The 13150-nt window shown below is 46.8% G+C and overlaps 2 protein-coding genes and 1 long non-coding RNA gene across 5 annotated transcripts; all 3 read right to left on the reverse strand.

Moving 5' to 3' along the window:
* On the reverse strand, positions 47-957 carry LOC110436668. Its single transcript, XR_002454489.1, has 2 exons — positions 616-957; positions 47-373 (listed from the first exon to the last, which is right to left on the reverse strand). It is a non-coding gene; the product is annotated as an uncharacterized LOC110436668 (long non-coding RNA).
* On the reverse strand, positions 1092-1883 carry LOC110436475 (the record flags this gene model as incomplete). Its single annotated transcript, XM_021463575.1, has 1 exon — positions 1092-1883. A coding segment is annotated over one exon (792 nt), but the record flags the coding sequence as incomplete, so codon positions are not given.
* Positions 9788-13120, reverse strand: LOC110436373. Of its 3 annotated transcripts, none has more exons than XM_021463366.1 (3): positions 12406-13120; positions 12270-12331; positions 9788-10069 (listed from the first exon to the last, which is right to left on the reverse strand). In XM_021463366.1, the coding sequence occupies exons 1-3, from the start codon at positions 12707-12709 to the stop codon at positions 10049-10051; spliced, it is 387 nt and encodes a 128-aa protein (XP_021319041.1). In that variant the 5' UTR covers positions 12710-13120; the 3' UTR covers positions 9788-10048. The 3 variants fall into 3 exon arrangements, with proteins under 3 accessions (XP_021319041.1, XP_021319040.1, XP_021319039.1); XM_021463365.1 differs by having other exon boundaries at positions 9788-10074; XM_021463364.1 differs by having other exon boundaries at positions 9788-11028.

A 13150-nucleotide genomic window follows, 5' to 3' on the forward strand; every position in this document is an offset into this window, starting at 1 on the left:
CATCAAGAATGACTAAATAGTATTTATAGCCAGACACACTAACAACTGGGGACGTCCAAAGATCACAATGTATTAAATCAAATGGATGAGTAGCACGCGAGTATGACACACTAAAGGGTAGGCGCACATGGCGACCTAGCTGACAGGCATGACAAACATGATCGATATTGTGCTTATTATTACAGGAAATAGCATTTGAACTAATAAGCTTGGATAAAGCCGTGTGTCCGAGATGACCAAGGCGACGATGCCAAAGGGAGGTGGACGACGTGGCAGTGGTGAGGGTGGCAGTGGTGCTGGATGGTGCAGGGAAGAACGGGTAGAGGTCACCCGTGCTATTGCACCTAGCGATCACGCTCCGTGTCTGAAGGTCCTTCACAGAAAGTCCAAATGGGTCAAACTCAATAGAACAATTATTATCAGTAGTGAAGCGACGGACTGAAATCAAGTTCTTAATAATGTTAGGCGACACTAAAACATTAGAAAGAACAAAAGGCCGATGTGTGGTGTAAAAAGAGTGCGACCCAATAGATGTAACGGGAAGCGAAGCTTCGTTACCCACAATGATAGATGAAGGACTGGATGATGATGGAGGGTGAAGGCTAGAAAGTATACCAGCGTTGTTGACCATGTGAGCACCGGCACCAGAGTCAGCATACCATTCGCCCGAGGGCGGTCGGATCCGAGGACATACCCTGCATGGGCATGGACGGTTGCTGTTGCTGTTGTGGTGGCGGCGGTCCTCCGTGGCCGAAACCTGGAGGAGGCCCAAGGGTGTACGGCTGCTGCACGTACTGCTGCTGGACAGTGGTGTATGGCTGCGGCACGTACTGCTGCTGGGCGGTGAAGGCCGACCGTGGAGGACGGAACGGTGTCCCGGAGGCGTTCGGTGGGCACTACCAGAACTGAACGTAGCCTGCCCACGGATTGTAGTACTGCGCCTACGCCTGGGGTTGCGAGCCGACGTTGGTGTTGCCGGCCGACTGCTGCTGGTTGCGGCCGCGTCCGCCACGTCGGCGGCCGGTCCGCTGCTGGCCCTGGCCGCCCTGTCCGCCCTGGCCGGGCTGACCATAGCCAGTTGTTCGGCCTTGGCCGTGGCCGCCCTGGCTGCCTTGCCCATGGCCGCCGTAAGGCAGTCCGGCTGGGGGACGAGGTGCGGCAACGAGAGCGGTCGATGCGGAGGAGGCCAGTGGATCAGAGGCCCCAGCGGCCTCGCTGGCAGCGATGTCATCGATGTCGATCTCCTCAAGCAAGAGAAGCGTGCGAGCCTCCTCGAAGGTGGGGAAGGGTTGCCGCATCTTGAGGTTGGAGACCATGGGTCGGAACTTGCCGCTGAGGCCGCGGAGGAGGGTGAGGACCAGAGTGTGGTCCCCAGTCAGATCGCTGTAGTCACCGAGGGTCGCCGCCATGGTCTCGAGACGGCGGTAGAAGTCGGTGATCGAGGACGAGCCCTGTTTCGCCGTGCGAAACTCCGCAGAGAGCAACAGGGCGCGCGATTCGCGCTGGCCGAGAAACTCATTCTCGAGGTATGTCCAGGCGCAGCGAGCTTTGGGCTTGTTGTTCATCGTCGACTGTTGGAGATCAGCATGGATGGTGCAGTAGATCCAAGTGAGCACGGTGCAGTTCATCTGCACCCACGCCGGACGATCGGCGTTTACGACGTCGGAGAGGACGTGATCCGTGAGGGCATATTTGCCCAAGACTGTCAGGAACATAGTGCGCCACCAGTTGTAGTTGTCTGCGGCGTGATCCAAGACCAAGGGCACGAGGACGGCGATGGCGGTGGCATGGACAGCGGCGTACTTGGCTTCGTACGCGTCGAGGGCCGCGGCACGATCGGCCTCCACCTGGCGGCGGCGCCCCTCCTCGGCGTCGCGTGCTCGACGTCGGTTTCAGCCATCGGAGGACGCGACCCCGAGGGCAGCCGGACTGGAGCAGTAGACGATCAGGCGACGCAAGGCAGTAGAGGATGTGACCCGTGACGTAGTTGTACAGGAAGCAGCAACGTAGATGTACGAGTGGATGCTGATCACGTGGTGTAGACGTACGTGACCTGATCTGGCCTAGAGTCTGATCCGTCACGGCCATCGCGATGGAGAAGTCATGGTCTCGCCCGTCACGGAGTAGCGGACGTAAGTCGCGGACATTGCGACGAGGGGCGCGTCACGCAGGCGCCGTGGGCGCGCGCGTTCGCGAGATGAGGCCGGCGATCGAGATCGCAGCAGCGGCGGCGTGGCGCTCGTGAAGAGCAGCGGCGCGACGCTAATTGCGGAAGCGAGAGGAACGGAGATCGTTACCGTCTCGTGATACCATGATAGAATGATAGAAAGTGATTTGGGTAATTCTCAACACATTACTGTGATTAATTGTCATACACATATATATAGGCTAGTGGACATGCACACTTGCCATATTAGCCAGATTACATTCCAACAATTTAAGACAAAATGCAATTCTAAATCCTCCCTCGTGAATGGTCTTTTTTTAAGAGTTTGTGAATAATGTTCAACATTCTTTTGTGGGGTCTCTAGTTGCACATTTGGTTGTGCATTAATTACTTAGTAGCCATGGATACACTTGCAAGAATTATGGACCGGTGACGCCTCATTGAGAAGGTTGAACAAAGCTAGGACTTTCTTTTTTAAGAAGGGGTGGCAAAAGCTTTGCCACACACCACTTGGTCACACTGAGCCAACTTGGTCAAAAAAACGACATAACTAGCAACTCCATAGTGTAGGATCTCTGGTAGTCTAGGATGGCTTAGAGAGGGTGGGGGTGAATAGGCCTGTCAACTTAAAAACTTTAACTTTATCAGTTTCACCAGACAGGGTGGCACTGGGAGCAACAAAGATATATTCAAAAAGTACTTTGGGAAATTTGGATCAGGTTAAGTTCTCAACTCTTTGCAAGTTAGTATTCATCAGAACAACCACTACAACCTGCATAAGTAACACCACGAGGTAGATCAGGCTCAAACCCTAAAACAACTCAACAACACAAATAAGCAAAGAGTATATCAACACACAAGGATTTATCCCGTGGTTCAACGGTCGCCACACAAGGCTGCACTTACTTCACGTTGTTGAGGTGCCCACACTAGGACCGACTTGCCACGAAGTCTTGTCCTTCCCTCATTCCAACAAGAGTGTTATCTCTTGAGGGAGGGGTGATTTCTTAGCTGCAAGATGAACTTACAAACTTCCCTTGGCTACCACACAAGTTGGCAAGCTTTAGGGCGATGCCTAGCCGGCTAGGAGCAAGCTCCAAGAGTAACAAACCCTAGGGCTATCGGTTAAACATGAACCAAATGCTCTTAGACTTTGGGAATTAGCGGATCTACTCTCCAATTGAAGTTTGCTGCCTTTTCTCTCAAGAAATGATGGTGGAAGTCAAGGATTTGCTTGAGAGCTTGAGGAGCAACAATGGAGGAGAAAGAGAGGTGAGCTTTGATGTTGTATAACGGTTGGGACGAAGGAAGATGACGTGAGTGGCTCAGATGACCGTTGTGGTCAAGTGGAAAGGGTATTTATACCCTGGTCTTCCAACGGCCGTATCAAGGGCAGCACTGCCGCCCTAGCCAGAACTAGCCAAGGGTAACTAGAGAGAAACATGCTGGTTTGGCTGAGGGTTAAGGATATAGAAGTACATTTGAGAATCTGGTTCAACATTTGATCAATAGACCTAGAGTCCCTCTTAATAGTACGGCTTTTCCTATACTCGAAGTCAAACAAGAGCGAAAGTAAACCTTCAAGAACCTTTAGGAAAGCCTTCCTTTTACATTGGGAACCCTCTGACCTGTTCAACATCCTCCTTTCTTAATTCCCTGCTTGTTATCTCATTAAAAATCATTAGTCCTCTAATTCGGTGGTCATCAACATCAAAACCCACAATGGGCTTGATTGAACTTACAATCTCCCCCTTTTTGGTGATTGATGACAACCTAATTAGAGCTTACAAGAGATATAAATAAAGCTGAGATAACATTAGCCGTGCACATAGGAGCTCCCCCTAAATGTATGAAGAGAGTTTTGAATACTCATCTTGGTTTGAAAACCAAGTCTCATCCTTTAGCTTTGTGCTGGGACCTCTCCCTATGTTCATGGCTACTATGGATGCAGCAAACTGTGTCACAGAGATATATGTCAATGCATATGATAAATTATACAAAATAGGGTTTGACTGCTGGAGCAGAGGGCGGCACTGCCGACCTTGCTTCGCCAGCCAGACAGAAACTAAGAACAACACTCATCACAACTTACTTAACAACAGCTCACAAGCAATCTAGTATAGGGAATGACAAGCTAAAGTCACACAACGAGTACATATTCATATCCAAAGCAAATAAAGACGAATAGGTACCAACTATTACAAAAAATAGAGTTTTGAGCGACTCTCAAATTCTCAAGCTCACAAACTAATAGCTAACAGCTACTCTCAACTCTTAATGGATCTGAACATGAAGAACACCTTGATCTTGAGAATTGACTCCTCTAATTTCTCTAATTTTCTCCCCCTTTGGCATCAAGTACCAAAAAGAGAAAAGAAGAGAGAAAGAGAGAGAGAGAGAGAGAGATCAACTCACTCCTCATCGTCATCGGACTCTATAACAACACGTCCTCCACGGTGAGTAGTAGGAGTGAAGCGAGTAGCACGAGTGGAACGACATGGAGCAGCCTCAAAAGTACTAGCTCTCTGCTGCCTAGCCTCATCTCTGTACTACTTGTAGAAGCTGCCAAGTATCTCCTAAAGATCTAGATCATCATCATAGGCCTGCTACCTCTCATGGCTGCCTTCTTCCTCTTCATCACTCTCGACGTCTGAAAGGAGATGAAGATTTGGTAACTATGGAGGTGGATCAAAAGGTGCAAGAGGAGGTAAACCCTGAACCTCCCTTGCTACATTGATTGCATGCCTACTCTTCATCCTATCATCATACTGATTCTGTGCCATGTATGAACAAGTGCCAAAAATAGCTTTTATCCATTCTGCTAATTTTTGGAAGCACTTCTTCTTCGTTCCACCTCTCCTCAATGGCTCATCGGCACCCTCCTGACTGTGATATGAGCCCTCTACTGTAGGAGGTGGGGCTGTTTTATCACCTTTGGTTTTTTTGATGTTGCATACTATGTGGTAGCAGTTCTTTGGCTATCTAACACTTGTCACCCTCTCAATCACAAACATCAGGTAAGGAGCATAGGGAAGTGCTCTCCTCCCATCATCCATAGCATAGGCCAGCTCTACCCACATGAACCTTGGCACATTGAACCTATCACCATCTGGAAATCTGGATAGTACATTGGTGATATTCCCATTGAGATCAGTGGCATTGTCCTTTGGGTTGAGTGTCATCCTAATGAGATTGTTCATGATGTAATAAAAGCTCTTCGACCCAGTCCTTCTATTATTTACTTAGGTTGGATCCTCCCACATGAAAGTCACTTCATGGGGCTCAAACCTCCTCTCATTGTGGATGTGAGAGTAAGTCTTGTGAACATGCTCAAAGACAAGTATCCTGCAAAAGGTGACAAAATCAATCCTATAGTGTGTGTCTGAAAGCCCTAGTTTGGTTTTGGATAATTGATGAAACCCTAGTACTAACCTCTATACTAAGTGTGTGTAGACTTAATGAGGTTGGTACATGCCAAGTGATGGAGCAAATGATGATCATGGTGATGGTGATGACCACAAGGTGATCAAGTGCTCAACTTGGAAAAGAAGAAAGAGAAAAACAAAACCCTATGGAGTTCAAGGCAAAGGTATTGCTTAGGGTTTTGATTTTGGTGATCAAGACACCATAGAGGGTGTGATCACATTTAGGATAGATAGCCGTACTATAAAGAGGGGAATTCTTTGGCTAAGTGGTTATCAAGTGCCACTAGGTGTCATTGTTCATGTGCATGCATTTAGAACCTAGTGAGCTAACTTAACTCCTTCGAAGAAAATGATTGTGAAAATGCTAACACACGTGCACATGTTGGTTTACACATTGTGGTGTTGGCACACTTTGAGAAGGAGGTGGAGTTTGAAGAGTAGAGAGAGGATGGGTTCCTCTCTCCCTTCCGCCGAGCTTGCGAGGCGGGTTTCGACGCTTTTTGAGAAAATGAAGTGCATATTCTCTATTGCGCCGGTGGGAAATTTGGAGAAGTCGCGGGAGAAACACTCACCGGACGCTGGCTTCTGGAGCACCGGACGCTGAGTCTGAGCGTCCGGTGCAGACAGTGCCTGGCCCAGCTAGGGTAAGGCACCAGACGACAGGCACCGGACGCAGGCCTGTGCGTCCGGTGGTCCGTGTCCGGTGTGAGGTCCGTTTGCAGAGCTCTCTGAGTTTAAGTCCGGTGAGCACCAGACGCTTAGGGTGCGTCCGGTGGCTCGCGCCTGGTGACCCTGCGAGTTTGCGGAGCTCTCTGCGCACGGGTCCGTTGTGCACCGGACGCGTCCGGTGCCAACTTGCTCAGCGTCCGGTGCACTGCAGGTGACCGTTAGACTCTGACACAAGCGTTTCAAAAGGCGACATGTGGCTGTTGTTGGAGCACCGGACGCAGGCGTTGAGCGTCCAGTGCCCCTTTGAGAGCGTCCGGTGACCTCGCAGTTTGCCCAGTGAAAGAGCTAACGGCTCTATTTGTTTGAGGGGCTTATAAATAGTTGTTGGCCGGCTTAGGGCTCACTCTCTTGGCATTCTAACATACTTGACATCCTTGTGAGCCTAAGCAAACTCCTCCCACTCATCTCCTTCATAGATTATTCATCTTTGTGAGATTGGGAGTGATTCCAAGTGCATTTGCTTGAGTGATTGCATCTAGTGGCACTTGGGGATCGATTTGGCTGTGGTTTTCTTGTTACTCTTGGTGGTTGCCGCCACCTAGACGGCTTGGAGCAGCGGAGGAGCATTGGCACGAGTTGGTGATTGTTTGTGGCCATCTCCCGTGATTGTGAGGGGTCTTGTACCTTCCCCGGCGGAGAGCTGAAAGGTAACTCTAGTGTATTGCTCGTGTCATTGAGCTACCTCACTTGTGGGTAGGTTCTTGTGGTGTCCTAGTGAGGACGAGGTTCGTGCTACACCTCTTAGCCACCGAACCACCAAGTGTTGGTCAACACAATGGGGACGTAGCGTGCCGGCAAGCACGTGAACCTCGGGAGAAAAATTGGTGTCTCCATTGTGTTTGATTGGCATTCTCCCTATGCTTGATTGTTTATATTGGTGATTGGTTCATCCCCTACTTGGTGGTATAAATATCTCATCCTCTCTTTTACATTCTCGCAAACTAGAGTAGCTTACTTACTTGTATAGAAACTTTAGTTAGCTTTCTAGTGTAAGTAGTGACATAGCTCTTGTGTGTCTAGTGATTATATCAACTAGAATTGTGGGATAGGTGGCTTGCAAACACCCCTTTAGAGCTAGAGCAAAAAGCTTCGCTTTGTTTTTTACTAACCTTTTGCTCTAGTGTGTTTGTAGAATTCACCCCCCTCTAGCCATATTAGGACCTTTCAGTGTCATCTGTCATCCAATGCACCTCATCATTATCTCTATTCTAGAAATATGTAGCCTGAAACTGAGCAAGAATATCTCTATTCCAGTTATACTGAAAGGTCATAATACTAGAGAGCTCAAATTTGTCACACACTTTGATTGCCACATCAAAATCAGGTTCTTCTTTTGCTTGCATAGCATCAAAATCAATGAAGTGCATCTCACATATCTTTCCTTTCCTAGCTGGTAGAATAGCAGTGGCATAGAGATTTGAATGAAAAACATTCCAAAAGCGATAATCAACACCACTTATCTTGCTGTGAGCGTAGGGATCCATCTCTCTTGCTTCCTCTACAGCTTTCCAGCTAGTTGCATAATTAACCATTAGATGGTCCATAGTATCATGCGGGGCTTTTAGTTCGAACTCATCAGTGTTGTCCCTCATATAACTATCATCAAACTCAACAATATGCAGAGGGGTGGTAGGACAACCTCTAGGATGAATGGTATACCCAGCCTGCTGCAGCATCTCCTCTTGCTGTATGTACTGTTGTCTCGCTGCACGATCATTTCCAAAGAAAACTACTTCCATTATTTGGGTCTGACCCTCCCTAACTTACTACCACTTTCACTGAGAAACACTCACCAGACGCAGTGCGCAGAGGCACCGGACGCTGACATTTAGGGTCCGGTGTGCTGTCAGTGCTTGGCCCTGTTAGGGTTGAGCACCGGACGCAGAGTGTTCCTTGTTCATGCGTCCGGTGTGGACTGTCTTCAGTAGGGGGTTTCTGACTGAGAGCAACGGACGCTCAAGGTGCGTCCGGTGGTGTGAGTCCGGTGTGCAGGCGGTTTGCAACCCTCTCTGCGCATGGGTCCGGTGAGCACTCTGAGTCCGGTGAGGTCGTGTGTTTGCAGAACTCTCTGCGCACGTGACCGGTGAGCCGGACGCGTCCGGTGCTCACTTGGTCACGTCCGATGGTCTGCAGGTGACCGTTAGAGTTTGACGCGTGAGATTTGAAGGTGGACACGTGGCTAACTCCAGAGCACCAGACGCAGGGGGTCGAGCGTCCGGTGGCTCTCTGCTAAGCGTCTGGTGCCCCCAATTTCAGCCCAGTGACAGAGCCAACGACTCTATCTCTTTGAGGGGCTTATAAATCGGAGGTGGCCGGCTTTAGGAGGTTGGCTCTTGTACATTTGATTACTTGAGACATACATTGAGCTAGAGAACACTCCCTCCACTCATCTCCTTGCTTGATTGCTAATCCTAGTGAGATTGAGTGAGATTCAAGTGCATTGCTTTGAGAGTTGCATCTAGTGGAACTTGATCTTTGAGTTTGCTGTGGATTTCTTGTTACTCTTGGGTGTTTCTCGATGCCCTAGACGGCTTGGAGCAGCGGTGGTGTTGAGCTCGTGATTGGAGATTGTTTCGAGCCTCACCAAATAATTTGTGAGGGGTTCTTGAGCCTTCCCAGCGGGAGATCGCAAATTGGTTACTCTAGTGGATTGCTCGTGGCTTGGAGGATTCCCATCTTGTGAGTGGATGTGCGGCACCCGCTGAGGGTTTGGCTTTAGATTGCCAATTAGCTCGTGATCCATCAAGTGGGTGTATCACCACAACGTGGAGTAGCTTGCCGGGAAGCAAGTGAACCTCGGTAAAAAATCTTGTGTCATCTCTTGCCGAGGTCTCTCTTGTGATTGTGTATGTGATTGATTGGATATATCTCTTTTCTACAACGTCGGTATAACAATCACTCTCTTCTCTTTACATACTTGCCTACCTTGTTAGTTGTTTAGCTTGTGTAGCTTAGTCCTTGTTTAGAGTAGAGTTGTTGTGTAGCCTTCTCTAGTTGTTGTGGTTTAGTGTTTAGCCTTCTTGTTAGACTTGTGTAGGTGGCTTGCATAAATTAGTTGTGCTAGTGCTAATAGCTTCGTCACTTATTTTACTAACTCCCTTGTTTAGTAAAATTTGTAGAAAATTTAAATAGGCTATTCACCCCCTCCTCCTCCTCTTTAGCCATTTGGACCTTTCAAGTATGATGTTGTTTTTCTAGAAGCTGTTGTTTTCACGTAGCACAATTTTTACACAGTATCTTAAAAAACCTATTTTTTGGCTTTTAATACAATGAAACGCAAGTTTTTTACGTAGTTTTTCAAGAGAAAAAAAAAGAAGATATATTGCTAGAAAGTTGTGCGCTAGAAAGTTGTGTTTGATGTTCGAGAGCTTCCAGTTTTTCCAAGGACAAAGGAGCTCATCCTTGTATTGTACTAGAACATCAGGCGCCCTTCGGGCACCCTACAATGATATTAAAACAGAAGCTATTATCCATGTCCAATGACTATTGCTTTTATAATTAGATGGTAACACTAAAATTCAAATACAATCATTTTATATATACAATCATTGCCATCGGCATCTAATTAAGATTTGGCATATGGAACCAATCAAAGCAGAGTACAAATTATGAAGCAATCACATATCTTCAATGTACTGATAGTGCAAATAGCATGGTTTGTATGTCCATATCAGTCGCCCATATGTTTCTATTTAGCCACACCATTGATTAAGAATGCAACCGTCCTCTATTGATTTGGTATCTTTGCCTGCTCTATAAATGGAAAAGGGTGTTAGAGACACACTCAAACACGAAGTGGATCAGAGTACAACATAACAAGGAAACTATGACATTCCCATTTTATTCAACCATGTTAACCTTAGTTAATTTATCAGCTAAAGATGCATGGTAAAACATCAACAATGGACACAAAAGGACTTCAAGTCATCAACCACAGCTAACTCAATATTGGTGCAGAAACATCAAACTAAAATCAACCAATCAGAACTTTATATCAAAGTTGTGCAACTAAATGGAGGTCAATGCTAATGTTTGTAACCATACCTATATCCCAGCCATTTTGCAACTTTTAAAGAAAAGGTGCTGCCAAAAATATACTCAATATCTATTCCTTGAAAAACAATACTAATATCAGTATTCTTAAAACCTTGATAATAATTAAGACAAAATCAAATATATTAGTTACATTCACACACTGTTACTTTCATGGAGACACTTACTCAAGACCATCACTACTTGCTTTACTCTAAATTTGGGAGTCCCTTGCAACTGGCAAGAATTACCACTACCACCACCATGGTGATGGGTAAAAGTAAAACATCGTGAATTGGTATTAACCTACTCTGAATATTCGAATTTCTGATATAGCTGTAAAGAGTCTGTTTTAAAATTACATAACTCAACAGCTAAAGTATCAGTGGGAATTTACTGAAAGGACATCATGAGTGTGTTTGGTTTGTAGCCCCAGGTAGCCTGGATAGCCCAATGTAGCCAGGCCAGCCCTAACCTGCCCCCAGGTAGCCAGGACGGGGTTGTTTGGTTGCTAGGCTCTCACTGGCCTGGTTTGTATGTTGAAGTGTTTGGTTTGATGTAATTCTACTTGGCTAGCCTAGTGTAGCCGACTTATGGGTGTTTGGTTGCTGGCGATCTTGTTTGGTGGCTTCACCCAAAGAGTGAACCGGTAGCCTTACCCCTTCCCTTGCTTCGCTGTAATAAAAAGTCGACATCACAATATTTAAGCTTGGATCAGACTAATCTGCGGAATGCAGATTTCCGATAAACAAACACAATGCATTCAACTGGATGGATATAAATCTTCATCATGAAGACTCGTGAAAGCAAGCCTGTTCTCAAAGTTCTCTTTTCAGCGAACTGAATAATCTTCAGTCATATGCAGATGGAAACCTTCCGGTGTTGAAAGCTTGAAGAGCACAATGGGGGCATAAAATTAGATACTCATCGATTGTTAACAGAGCTTATTGAAGCTTAGTTCAGACTAGTCTGTGGACCGCAGAATTCTAGCAATCAAATGCAGTGAATTCAAATGGAATACATCTTCCATCATATACAGATATCAGATGGAAACCTTCCAGTGTAAATTCCAGTGTAAATGCAGTAAATTCAAATGGAATACGTCTTCCATCATATCCTATACTCCTGTCAAGTTTATCACTCATTATAACTAATTTGATTAAAGTAGAGGAAGAAGGAAAGTGACATGTAAATTCCTACACTTGTTTCATAGAGCTATATTATGTGGAGCAACATCACAAAGTGGCGATAGCTACTTCATGGAGCAAGTGCATTATGGACATTGGTCCCAAATCATGGAGCAAGTTCAAGGACTAAAGAATAAACTTACATCAGCCAATAAAAAATAAAGCAAGTTTAGAATGAGGGGGACAAATGCGGCGTAACAAATTTGTTTAACAAAACACACCAACATTTGCTAGCCTAGGCAGAGGCAGCTAGCCTAGTGTGCATGTCTCTGCATTATCATGCACTTTGCCCTTTTAATTCCACAAAGTAGCTTGGCAAAGGAAGGGTTGTCCTTAACTATACTCCAGTTAGCAGCAGCACTCATGGTTAGCGCCATGCTAAGCCTGACACCCAAAAAAGTGCAGGATAAAAATATGTTTCATGTTATATTTACCTATAGTAATTTTTATGTCACAAATATTAGTATTTTTCCTATAAAGTCCTCAAAAAAGTATAGCATAAATATATTTCATGTTATATCTAACTATGTTAATTGTGTCATACATATTACTCTTTTTCCCCCTGTATAGAACTTAAAAGAAAACTTAGTCTTTTTTCCCTGAATAGAACTTAAAAGAAAACTTAGGGCAGCCGATGGAGGGAGTCATAGGATAAATACATATTTAGGCTTCACAGTCCACACACTATCAACATAAATGAGAACTCCAGATCTAAATTAATACTTTTACCAGCTGGAACAGGAGGCTGGACGGAGAGGCGGAGAGTTGGCGAACTAACCCATGGCCTCCACCTGGATTCCCAAACAAAACAAAATTAGCGCTCGGAACACAGAAGTTAGATCCCAACAGAAGCAGATGACATTACCAGCACGATGGGCCCGTTCCACTGCACGAGTAGCTAGATCTACAACAGACATGGTTGGATCTCCTGGATCTGACTGCAGAGCGGTTGGGTCTGCTTTGATCCAGTGAGGCGTGCATCGTGGAAGATACAACATGTTGGAGCAGCCATGGCCACCATGCTCGCCTTGGAGGTGGAGGGGCCTGGAGTTCCTGGCCGCCGCCGCCGCTGCTCCCAACATGGAGGCCTCATGCGCTGCACCGCTGACTCCTAGTGACATAGTGGATGGAGGAGCCCACCGACCCCTCCCCTTGGAGCACTTTTCCATGAGATGATGGGCTCCTTTCCTAGAAATGGTGGCAGCTTGAGGGAGCGGTGACGAAAGGTGGAGACCTCGGAGGCAAGCTAGCGGACGACGAATCTCGCACTTGCGTCGCCACTCGCCACCAAAGCACCGCTCGCCGCGTCATGTGGGTGAACCATTATGGTGAGCACGGAAGTGCGGCGGAGGTGGGAGGAAGAGAGAGAGAGAGAGAGAGAGAGAGAGAGAGAGAGAGAGAGAGGATTGGGGAGGGGCTTGGCGGCTGTGAGAAGAGAGAGGAATGAGGGAGAGGGATAGGGTTCAGGCCTTCAGGGCGAGTAGAGGGGGCTCTCTGTAAAGTGCCTTGAGGGGGTCGTTCGACAAAAAAGCCCCAAATGTAGATACTGCTTTGGTCTGAGGAAGTTGAGTGCGGGTTGGTTCTAAAGAATTTGGAGGTTCTTTCTGCAA

The sequence above is a fragment of the Sorghum bicolor genome, chromosome 6, assembly GCF_000003195.3.
Source record: "Sorghum bicolor cultivar BTx623 chromosome 6, Sorghum_bicolor_NCBIv3, whole genome shotgun sequence".
Classification (NCBI taxonomy): Eukaryota; Viridiplantae; Streptophyta; class Magnoliopsida; order Poales; family Poaceae; genus Sorghum; species Sorghum bicolor.